Source organism: Dryobates pubescens, chromosome 11 (genome assembly GCF_014839835.1).
Source record: "Dryobates pubescens isolate bDryPub1 chromosome 11, bDryPub1.pri, whole genome shotgun sequence".
Lineage (NCBI taxonomy): Eukaryota > Metazoa > Chordata > Aves > Piciformes > Picidae > Dryobates > Dryobates pubescens.
The window spans coordinates 35,964,590-35,976,655 of record NC_071622.1 but is presented as its reverse complement, the minus strand read 5'-3'; the positions used below and the strand labels follow the sequence as shown (position 1 = coordinate 35,976,655).

The window sequence follows — 12,066 nt, the reverse complement described above, 5'->3', positions numbered from 1 at the left end:
CCTATCATCCAACACTACCCAATCAACTAAACCATGGCTGGGACCAGCTACAGGAGCTGACCATCCCCATGCCCTGCTACCCTGGTCTGAACTAACAGAATGGATTCTCTTCTCCCTGCTCCAGAGAACTGGAGTTAGGCTGGGACCAGCTACAGGAGCTGACCATCCCCATGCCCTGCTACCCTGGTCTGAGCTAACAGAATGGATTCTCTCCTCTCTCTAGAGGGTCAGTCAAGACAGAAGTGCTTAGAGAGATGGGCTGGGACTTGTAACTCTAAGTGTGAAAATTTCTTGGACAATTATAAATAAATCACCCAAGTCCAAGCCTCTGCCTCTCTCTGTGAAGAATTCCTGATGAGGAAAGGCACCAGATAAGTCACTTCCACCCCCCACCCCCCATGAAGCTTCACTCAGCTTCCCTAATGAATGTTCTGAATCTTCCTGACAGTCAAGTTCTGGGCTCCTCAATTTAAGAAGGACATTGAGACACTTGAATGTGTCCAAAGAAGGGCAACCAGGCTGGGGAGAGGTCTCGAGCACAAGTCCTACAAGGAGAGGCTGAGGGAGCTGGGGTTGTTTAGCCTGGAGAAGAGGAGGCTCAGGGGAGACCTTATTGCTGTCTACAACTACCTGAAGGGAGGTTGTAGCCAGGTGGGGGTTGGTCTCTTCTCCCAGGCAACCAGCACCAGAACAAGAGGACACAGTCTCAAGCTGTGCCAGGGGAAGTTTAGGCTCGAGGTGAGGAGAAAGTTCTTCCCAGAAAGAGTAATTTGCCATTGGAATGTGCTGCCCAGGGAGGTGGTGGAGTCACTGTCCCTGGAGGTGTTCATAAAAGGATTGGATGTGGCACTTGGAGCCATGGTTTGGTTGTCAGGAGGTGTCAGGTATTAGGTAAAGGTTGGACTTGATGATCTCTGAGGTCCTTTCCACCCTGGTCGATTCTATGACTTTCTCCACACTAGAATAGATGGATCTATTCATAATAAACTTTATTAAAGCTTTCCTTTGTAGTGTTTTGTTCCCTACTTCAGGCAAAACCCAAGCATTTCTCAGTGTGTATCCCTCACTGCTGTTTTCCTCATTGTGGCTGAAACATTTCCTTTCTAAAGAGAGGATCAGACTGAAAGACTGTCAAGAATCAGCTTGGGGGTTGCTACCTTCTTCTAATGGCTTAATTCTTCTTCAGTCAAAGGTGTGAGAAAGATGCTCACTGAATTTCTCTGTCTGAGAAGCTCCTCACAGGCACCATACAAAAGCATTCAATGTCTTTATAAACTAAAGATTTTTGGGTTGGGGGAATTCATCTCCCTCTTCCCTGTGGTAGGGCCTCTTGGCTTCTCTTTAGTCTGCCTCCTACTACTTGGTTCTCTTTTGATTTCGTACTTGGAGTTAGACTTGATAAATTATTGACCTCCACTTTTTATTTATGTGTTACTTTTGTTGTTTTGTTTTGTTTGGCTTTTTTTCCCCCCAACTCTTTAGGTCTGTTTTTTCCACTTGCTAAACTTTTCCACTCATTCAGTTGATTTGCTTTTAGGATGGCATCAGTTTGGGGTTTTTTTGTTTGATTTCTGCCCTTTTCAGAATCAAGCTATCTAATTGAGCATGCAGTTATTGGCTGTTACTTCTTCTCTCTCTTTTCCCCTACATCAATACTCTGCCTTCAAAGAGAAGAGAGCCATAAAACCTCTGAGGTCAAGCAGGCTTTGAAAATGCCCATCATACCAGGGGGGAAATAAATAAATAAATAACAAGAGTAGGTTCACAGGATCACAGGATGTCAGGGCTTGGAAGGGACTCAAGGAGATCATCAAGTCCAACACCCCTGCCAGAGCAGGACCATACAACCTAGGTGAGGTCACTGAGGAACGCATCCAGACAGGCCTTGAAAGTCTCCAGAGAAGCAGACTCCACAACCTCTCTGGGCAGCCTGTTCCAGTGCTCTGTGACTCTCACAGTAAAGAAGTTCCTTCTCATGTTGAGGTGGAATCTCCTGTGCTGCAGCTTACACCCATTGCTCCTTGTCCTATCTCAGGGAGCAAGTGAGCAGAGCCTGTCCCCTCCCTCCTGACCCCCAGCTCTCAGATATTGATAAACATTTATTGAATCCCCTCTCAGTCTTCTCTTTTCCAGACTAAACAGCCCCAGGTCCCTCAGCCTCTCCTCACAGGGCAGGGCTCCAGTCCCCTAATCATCCTCATGGCCCTCCGATGGACCCTCTCCAGCAGATCCCTGTCCCTCTTAAACTTGCTGTTCTTTGGAGCTTTTTGTGTATATAAAGAAGGGAAGGTGAGGACAAAAGGAGGGGACTGGTTTTCTACAGGGTGACATAAACCAAACCAAACCAACAAAACAAACAAAAAGCCCCAAACAAACAAAAACCAAACAAACAAGTCCAAAAATCTGATAGAGATACAGAAATGGTTAACTATTTAACTCAGACAGGAAGGGGACTTAAAAATATCTCCTTGGCTGGTTTTGCAGTTACAGCAGTTTGCATGGCATGCTGCATGTGTTGGTAGGCTGCACAACTTGCTTGGGGATTCTGTGTTATTTTCACAGAATCACAGAATTGTTGAGGCTGGAAAATAACGTCTGAGATCATCAAGTCCAGTCTGTGACCCACCACCACCACACCAACCAGACCATGTCACTAAGTGCCACATCCAATCTTTCCTTAAGCACCTCCAGGGAGGGCGACTCCACCACCTCCCTGGGCAGTCCATCCCAGTATCTACTTCCTCTTTCCATGAGGAAGTGCTTCCTAACATCCAAACTAACCCTCCCCTGGCATACCTTCAGGCCATGCCCTCTTGTCCTGTCACAAATTGCCTGGGAGCAGAGCCTGACCCCCACCTGACTACAACTTCCCTTCAGGTAGTTGTAGAGAGTGATAAGGTCCCTCCTGAGTCTCCTCTTCTCCAGGCTGAACACCCCCAGCTCCCTCAGCCTCTCTTCATCAGATTTTTCCTCCAGTCCCTTCTCTGCTCTGGTTGCTCTCCTCTGGACCTGCTCCAGCACCTCAAGATCTTTCATGCAGTGAGGGGCCCAGAGCTGCAGACAGTGCTCCAGGCCACTGTGTTTTATGTTTGGTTATGTTTTTGCAAGAATTCTTTTGCAAGAAGATCAGACTAACCATGCAGTGGAAGTCACCTCCCTGGAGATGTCTGATACTCTCCCATGTATGAGGAAGACAGACAGCAAACAGTCACAGATGTAACGTTCACATTATTTGGCCTGCTGCTCTCTCCTGTTCAGGCATGAAGTTTAAATAAAGTCTAATGTGAACACCTAGAACAATTTACCTTCTCATGCTTCATTTTATTGACATTTCTTGGCTACCTAAGGGGGAAGGAAAAGCTCCTGTGCATGGATTATGCAGCAGATGGGGTCAGAGGTTTTATTTTCACCTTGACATTTACTTACTCTAGACGGTGGATCAGCTCCTTAGGTAAGCATTCTCCAGCTCCAAAAGTTCAGTCTGAAAACCTATGACACAACTTCCACATCTACTGAACACCCACCTTTTCCACTGTTACACTTTGAAGGGGGAACTTCAGCCTAGTCCCTGACTGCAAAGGCTTAAAGTAAAATAAATTACCATTGGATGTAAAAGGAAAAGAATGCTAAGGTCTACAGAATTCCTTGGATTGCTAATGGAGATACAGAGCAGAGGCAGACACAGTTCTCTCTCTTTCCTTCTTCTGTTGCCTCTTCTTGCAACTTCAAAGGTCTCTTCCAACCTGGTTTGTTCTGTTCTGTTCTGTTCTGTTCTGTTCTAGTCTAGTCTACTCTACTCTATTCTACTCTATTCTATTCTATTCTAGTCTAGTCTACTCTATTCTACTCTATTCTATTCTATTCTAGTCTAGTCTACTCTATTCTACTCTATTCTATTCTAATCTAGTCTACTCTACTCTATCCTATCCTATCCTATCCTATCCTATCCTATCCTATCCTATCCTATCCTACCCTATCCTATCCTACTCTACTCTATTCTCTCTCTCTTTCTCCCATGGCCTTGCCAGGGGATCTCTGTTTTGGCTGCTGTGTGAGGTAACAGGAAGGAGGGAGGGAGGGAGTGGGGGAGGAGGTGAAAGGTTCCCTGGATCCATGCAGGGGGGTGGTCTGAGGAGTTTCTGTGTTGCTTATAGATTGTAAATATCTCTATGTTGTACATCTATTGTCTATTTTGTACACATCCATTGCATTTCATATGTCTATAGAGTTTGGTTTGCTTGTGAACAGACCTTCATTTGCTTCCACCCCAAACTGAGCTGGGCTGGCAATTTATTTCGGGGGGTAGTTCTCCAAATGAGTTGGGTGCTTAGTTTCCAACCCACCCCATCCACTGATGCTGCCTGAGAGATTTGGCACAGCAGTCAGAAGGTATCATGGCAAAAGTGAGCTCATACCGTCGCCTTCGAAGGGAAAGGCATCACTGACAGTTCTATCTTGTGCTTCAAGGCATGTCCCATGCCTTGTTCTGCAATTACTCTTCCACTGCCATTACTCTTCCACTGCCTGAGCATCATCATTTTGAAAAATTACATTAGGGAAATACCTGTACATCACAAACCATTCCCCATCCATTTGGGCTAAAAGCTAGGAAGTCTGCATAAATAGTTGCCTTTGATACCCTCCTAACAAGCTGGAGAACAGTAATAACCAACTCAAACTGCTAGAAATTACTGTGCATGTCAGCTGCCTGATGGCTAATCATTTCTCATGCCTAAGAATGTGTTTTGGTTTTTACCTTGATTGCTGGAATGGGCTTCTTGGGAACGAAATGCTTTTTCTCAGGAAGCACAGCAGCCACCCTCTGCTCCTTCAGTTTCATCTTGTTCTCAGCTATTATCTTTTTGCGTTCTTCCAGGTAAGGCCCAAAGCTGGGGAGTTTCTGGAAGACAAATCAGGACACAAAGATGATGCCTTATGAGGAGGGACTGAGGCAGCTTTAGCTTGGAGAAGAGGAGACCAAGAGGTGATTTCATTCGTGTTGATAGAGGTGTGCAGAGTGAGTGCCCAGAGGATGGAGCCAGGCTCTGCTGGGTGATGCCCAATGGCAGCACAAGGGGCAGTGGTGGAAATTGAGGCATAGGAAGTTCCATGGAAACAGGAGGAAAAGTTTTTTTCCCTGGGAGAGTGACAGAACCCTGGGACAGGCTGCCCAGGGGGATTGTGGAGTCTCCCTCTCTGGAGATATTCAAAACCCACCTGGATGTGTTCCTGTGTGTGGGCTGGGGGCCAAATGCCCACCAAAGCCACTCTGTCACTCCCCCTTAGATGGACAGGGAAGAAGGGAAAATATAACAGAAGGCAGCTATAAGATAGAGGCAATTTAATAACAAAGATAAGCAAATCAATATATGGGGCAGGAATGAAAGTAGAGAGAGAGATGTTGGTCTCTGCTGCCCCTCAGCACCACAGTGCTCGGTCTCGGGCAGCAGGGCTCTCTGTTGCTATGATTCCTCTGGAGTACAGCTGCCTTCTTTTACTTCATTCTTATATCTGAGGTGATGTCTCATGGCATGGAACACCCCTTGGGCCAGTCTGGGTCAGCTGGCTCAGCCCTGTCCCTTCCCAAGCTCTTGCCCACCCCTCAGTGTACTCTTGAGGTGGGGAAATACTGGAAGAACACAGCCTGGCTACTTGTTCAGCAGCAGCCAGAACACTGCTCTGTTACCATCTACTGCTGCAAAACACAGCACTAAAAGGATGCTTTGAGGAGAATTAACTCCAGCTCATCCAAACCAAATGAACTGTGTGACCTGCTCTAGGTGACCCTACTCTGGCAGGGGGGGGTGGACTGGCTGAGCTTTCTAGGTCCCTTCCAGACCCTAACATTCTGTGATTCTGTGAGTAAGTGAAGCAAAAGGTGAGTCCAATCCCAAGGGCAAGATCCTACGTCCTTCTGAGTGTGGCATGCTTCTCATTCAGGAAGCTGAAATTGAAATCAGTGGGACCCTACCAGGGCAAGATGTGAATAAAAATCAAATATGAACTTGGAAAATGTATATTGAGTATTAAAATATTAATATACCACAGCAGAAGAACATCTGAATGGCAGGTCAGCATCCAACAGCCTCATATTTCCACATTGCATACTTGCTTTTATATATATATATATATATATATATATATAAACACACATAATGTAAATAATTCAAATTGGTAGCTTTATTCCTACAGTCTATGGAAAAGTATCATAAAGCTGTCAGTTTACTTAGAAGGGTTCCAGCAGTGCTTAAGAATATTTGTATGGCTATCTGGCTGCATCAGTAGGTATCTTTGGAAGCTCACAACCATGTACTTTTGCAGTCCTGCTAACAGAAGGCCATCTTGACCTGTCACAGTAAGGCTAATAAACACCAAATGAACTGCAACCCATTCTAGTCTCCTAATTTCCTCTGTGTCCCACATGGATTCTTTTCTGCAACATTTAATTCTTGAACTCCAGGGAAAAACTTGAAGATTGAGGGAGGTTCTCCTCGCCCTCTACTCCGCCCTGGGAAGGCCACACCTGGAATACTGCATCCAGTTCTGGGCTCCCCAGTTCAAGAGGGACAGGGATCTGCTGGAAAGAGTCCAAGGGAGGGCTACAAGGATGATGAAGGGACTGGAGTACTGCCTGGTGAGGAGAGGCTGAGAGCCCTGGGGCTGTTTAGTCTGGAGAGAAGACTGAGAGGGAATCTAATCAATGTCTATCAATATTCAAGGGCTGGGGGTCAGGAGGGAAGGGACAAGGACAGCCTCTGCTTACTTGTGCCCTGGGATAGGGCAAAGGACAATAGATGGAAACCACAGCACAGGAGGTTCCACCTCAACATGAGAAGGATCTTCTTTACTGTGAGGGTCACAGAGCACTGGAGCAGGCTGCCCAGAGAGGTTGTGGAGTCTCCTTCTCTGGAGACTTTCCAGCCCTGTCTGGATGTGTTCCTGTGTGACCTGTGCTGGATTCTAGGGTCCTGCTCTGGCAGGGGGGTGGAGTGGAAGATCTTTGGATGTCCCTTCCAGCCCCTAGCATCCTATGATCATCCTGTGAACTCATGTCTTATCCAGGGATAGGAACTTTCTGGTTGATGTTTCATAAAGCTCCCCCAGCTTCCTGAAAGAAAAAGTCCCTTTGCTTACCTAGCAGAGATAGAGACAACTGTAGGGTGCCACAATCAGGGCCTTGGGTGGATGGAAAACAGTAGGAAACTGGAGTCTTGCTTATTGCAAAAGGCCACACCCTTCCTCTCCTGAAACCAGTTCCTTAGCCTCCAAAATTATTTTGTCCCCCTAACTAAACCCTGATCAGAAGCCACTGCATTACTGCAGCAACCAGCAGGTAGTAACAGGGGAGACGCAGCCGGAGAAGCTGCTGGCATTAATTCACGCTAATAATACAACCTCAAAGAGCATATCAAACAAGATACAGCACTGCTGTGGTTATCAATTTTTTAGGAGAGAATTTCAATGTGAATTTTTAAACCAGAATTACTTAAAAATTTAGAAATTATTATCTTTTAAAAAGGAAGTCTCTCCAGAAGAGGTTGTGCTGCTCTTCTGCTGCTCCTTCACAGGCAGCTTCCTCAATGGGTCCTGTCAGTCATGATACCAAACCTTGGGACCCCAGGCTTTCTGTCCCACTAGATCAAAGCTTTCTTGGCTACTAGATTTTGGCACTCTGAGCCTTCAACCACAGGGTGAGGTCCTTGCAATGCTTCCCTCTTCTGAAACTTGATTTGCAGCCACAACAGATGTAAGAACAAGACTTGTAGTCTCATGATGCTCTCCAAGGAGGCCTCCTGAAGGTTGGGTCAGAGCCATACACTGGAACAGTGCAAATGCAAGAGCAGGGCTGTGGGGGCTTGCTGCAAGCCTCCTAAAGGCAGGGTCAAAGCCACACAATGGGAAAGTGCAAATGCAAGAGCAGGGCTGAAGGCTGGGTCAAAGCCATACACTGGGACAGCGCAAATGCAAGAGCAGAGCTGTGGGGGCTTGCTGCAAGCCTCCTAAAGGCTGAGTCAAAGCCATACACTGGGACAGTGCAAATGCAAGAGCAGAGCTGTGGGGGGCATGCTGCAAGCCTCCTAAAGGCTGGGCTAAAGCCATACACTGGGACAGTGCAAATGCAAGAGCAGGGCTGTGGGGGCTTGCTGCAAGCCTCCTAAAGGCTGAGTCAAAGCCATACACTGGGACAGTGCAAATGCAAGAGCAGAGCTGTGGGGGGCATGCTGCAAGCTTCCTAAAGGCTGGGCTAAAGCCATACACTGGGACAGTGCAAATGCAAGAGCAGGGCTGTGGGGGCTTGCTGCAAGCCTCCTAAAGGCTGAGTCAAAGCCATACACTGGGACAGTGCAAATGCAAGAGCAGAGCTGTGGGGGGCATGCTGCAAGCCTCCTAAAGGCTGGGCTAAAGCCATACACTGGGACAGTGCAAATGCAAGAGCAGGGCTGTGGGGGCTTGCTGCAAGCCTCCTAAAGGCTGAGTCAAAGCCATACACTGGGACAGTGCAAATGCAAGAGCAGAGCTGTGGGGGGCATGCTGCAAGCCTCCTAAAGGCTGGGCTAAAGCCATACACTGGGACAGTGCAAATGCAAGAGCAGGGCTGTGGGGGCTTGCTGCAAGCCTCCTAAAGGCTGAGTCAAAGCCATACACTGGGACAGTGCAAATGCAAGAGCAGAGCTGTGGGGGGCATGCTGCAAGCCTCCTAAAGGCTGGGCTAAAGCCATACACTGGGACAGTGCAAATGCAAGAGCAGGGCTGTGGGGGCTTGCTGCAAGCCTCCTAAAGGCTGAGTCAAAGCCATACACTGGGACAGTGCAAATGCAAGAGCAGAGCTGTGGGGGGCATGCTGCAAGCCTCCTAAAGGCTGGGCTAAAGCCATACACTGGGACAGTGCAAATGCAAGAGCAGGGCTGTGGGGGCTTGCTGCAAGCTTCCTAAAGGCTGAGTCAAAGCCATACACTGGGACAGTGCAAATGCAAGAGCAGGGCTGTAGAGGCATGCTGCTGACCCCATCTTCCCTCATCTAGATGTAGCTGAAGTGTGCCCACTGGCCAGGGGCACTTGCTGTCTCTGTTCATAGGGAACTTTGGCTCTCCATGTCATGTTCAAGGGCTCCCTCACAGGCATAAAAGCAATAATTCCTTTCTGTGCAGTTGCCAAACATGATCTTGGAAAGGCAATGTTCTAGGACGGCTTAAAATAAGGCTTTAAATATTACTGCAAACATCAGCCAGGCAGTGGCCTTACCTTCCAAAGTCAAATAAGACAGCAAACCCAGGACTATCTTAAACAGGAAAATAAGCAGAGGCCAGCATTTGTCTAATTTAAGTCTAATCAGTAGGCCCTAAAGCACACAGCCTCAGCTCCTTGTATGAGTTTCAGGAAGCCTGAGACTTTTAGCAAAAGTCTGAACCAATCCAGAGTCAGATAAGTGTTCTTGTGTTGTCTGCCAGGCTGCATCAATTACTAATACACTTTGGCTATGAATAAGTAGTACTGAGCTACTGAGAAACTATTTTCTCTCCATAATTGATGTGCTGATGCCAACAACTCTGGGTTTGAGAGGGCAGGAGACCTGATGACAAAGCATTTTCGGACTCTACCCTGTCTGGCCAGGAACTGAATTGCTGACTTACAGAGTAGGTAGCAAAGCTAATTTTGCTGAGGTTTCAGCTGAAGTGGTAGAGAGAGGAGACAGTTGCTCATGACTTGACTGATTGAAGATCATCTTTGGGAAGAGCAGGCAAATCATTGCAGAACAAACAAATACTTCTGTTTCCTCTTAATGCACATCCAATATCCTGATTTCTAGACAGGGTGAAATGAAATAGGTGACCCAAGGAAAAGTGTGGAAAAATTAACTCACTTTTGTGAAGAGTGAATTCCAAGGTTAATTCAGTAATTTTCTAAGCTGTGAGCTGGAGTGCTGAGGGGTTTTGCATCTGCTCTAGCTGCTAGCTGGGATGGGCAGCAGGCATTTGGATGAGTGTGATACAACTCAGGTGTGTGGCAATGATATGTGTGGGGTGAAACTGCACAATCTCTGTCTTTTATAAACACTTGGAAACATGATTAACCAAGAAAGCTAACAGCCAGCCTTAGTCTGTGCTGTGCTGCTTTCCCATCAAGAAATTAATTGATGAAACAGAACAGAAAATACTGAGGGGAACGCTTAGTCTAGGCTTGGTCATACACAACAAACTTCCAGAGACTTTACAGAAGGTGCCTGTGTGACCATCCAAATGGTCTGGTAGTTTGGGGTCTAAGTCTCATGGAGTCTAATTAAGAAACTGGAGCACTGCCTGATGAGGAGAGGCTGAGAGTCCTGGGACTGATAAGTCTGGAGAGGAGAAGACTGAGAAGCAATCTGATCAATGTCTATACTGTGATACTGTGAAATATCTGAGGGCTGGGTGTCAAGACCCAAGTCAGGAGCAGATGTTGGTCAGTTAGAGGGTAGAAAGGCTCTGCAGAGGGACGTCGACCGACTGGACAGATGGGCAGAGTCCAATGGGATGGCATTCAACAAGTCCAAGTGCCAGGTGCTGCACTTTGGCCACAGCAACCCCATGCAGAGCTACAGGCTGGGGTTGGAGTGGCTGGAGAGCTGCCAAACAGAGAGGGACCTGGGGATGCTGATTGACACCTGCCTAAACATGAGCCAGCTGTGTGCCCAGGTGGCCAAGAGGGCCAACAACATCCTGGCTTGCATCAAGAATAGTGTGGCCAGCAGGAGCAGGGAGGTCATTGTGCCCCTGTACACTGCAGTGGTTAGGCCACACCTTGAGTCCTGTGTCCAGTTCTGGGCCCCTCAGTTTAGGAAGGACATTGAGACTCTTGAAAGCGTCCAGAGAAGGGCAATGAGGCTGGGGAGAGGCCTCGAGCACAGCCCTATGAGTAGAGGCTGAGGGAGCTGGGGTTGTTTAGCCTGGAGAAGAGGAGGCTCAGGGAACACCTCATTGCTCTCTACAACTACCTGAAAGGTGGTTGTAGCCAGGAAGGGGTTGGTCTCTTCTCCCAGGCAACCAGCACCAGAAGAAGAGGACACAGTCTCAAGCTGCGCCAGGGGAGGTTTAGACTTGAGGTGAGGAGAAAGTTCTTCACTGAGCGAGTCATTCGTCATTGGAATGGGCTGCCCAGGGAGGTGGTGGAGTCACTATCCCTGGAGGTGTTCAAGAGGGGATTGGACGTGGCACTTGGTGCCATGGTCCAGTCATGGGGTTTGTGGTGACAGGTTGGACTCAATGATCCTTGAGGTCTCTTCCAACCTTAGTGATACTGTGATACGGTGAAGAGGGAGGGGACAGGCTCTGCTCACTTGCACCTTATGATAGGACAAGGGGCAATGCATATAAACTACAGCACAGGAGGTTCCACCTCAACATGAGGAAGAACTTCTTTCCTTTGAGGGTCACAGAGCCCTGGAGCAGGCTGCCCAGAGAGGGTGTGGAGTCTCCTTCTCTGGAGACTTTCCAGCCCTGTCTGGATGTGTTTCTGTGTGAGCTGTGCTGGATTCTAGGGTCCTGCTCTGGCAGGGGGGTGGGACTGGAAGATCTCCAGAGGTCCCTTCTAATCCTTAGCATCCTGTGACCTGTGATCTGTTCACAAGAAGCCAAGCCAAAAGTCATCCAATAACACTGAAAAGCAGCCATCTTTTCTATAGCAATAAATAATGCATGAAAATGCAGCCTCAGGAGCCCAGGAAGGATTCCTCTCCTAAGTAATGAACAGAGAGAGGGAATGCTGATGAAACTGCTTATTGTTCAGAGCTGTGCTTTCAAGCATTTTAGGGTCAGAGAGCATAGGGAATGGTAAACAATATTTTAATGAAGTGAATTAATGGATAAAGCCAAAGTGGACACATTGAAATAACTGCTGAGGAGATGGATATTTATAATAATCATAGAATCACAGAATTGTCAGGGATGGAAGGGACCTCAAGGATCAGCCAATTCCCACCCCCATGCTGTGGGCAGGGACACCTCACACTACAGCAGGTTGCTCACAGCCACATCCAGCCTGGCCTTCAAAACCTCCAGGGATGAGGCTTCCACCACCTCCCTGGGCAAC

General features: G+C 47.7%; 1 protein-coding gene across 1 annotated transcript in view; it reads right to left on the bottom strand.

The window, feature by feature from the left end:
- DPYD (dihydropyrimidine dehydrogenase) overlaps nt 1–12,066 on the bottom strand; it is a 602,387-nt gene that overhangs the window by 20,401 nt on the left and 569,920 nt on the right. The window contains exon 21 of the mRNA XM_054165155.1: nt 4,757–4,900. Within this exon, the coding sequence (XP_054021130.1) occupies nt 4,757–4,900 (144 nt within the window). The remainder of the gene's footprint in view (nt 1–4,756; nt 4,901–12,066) is intronic.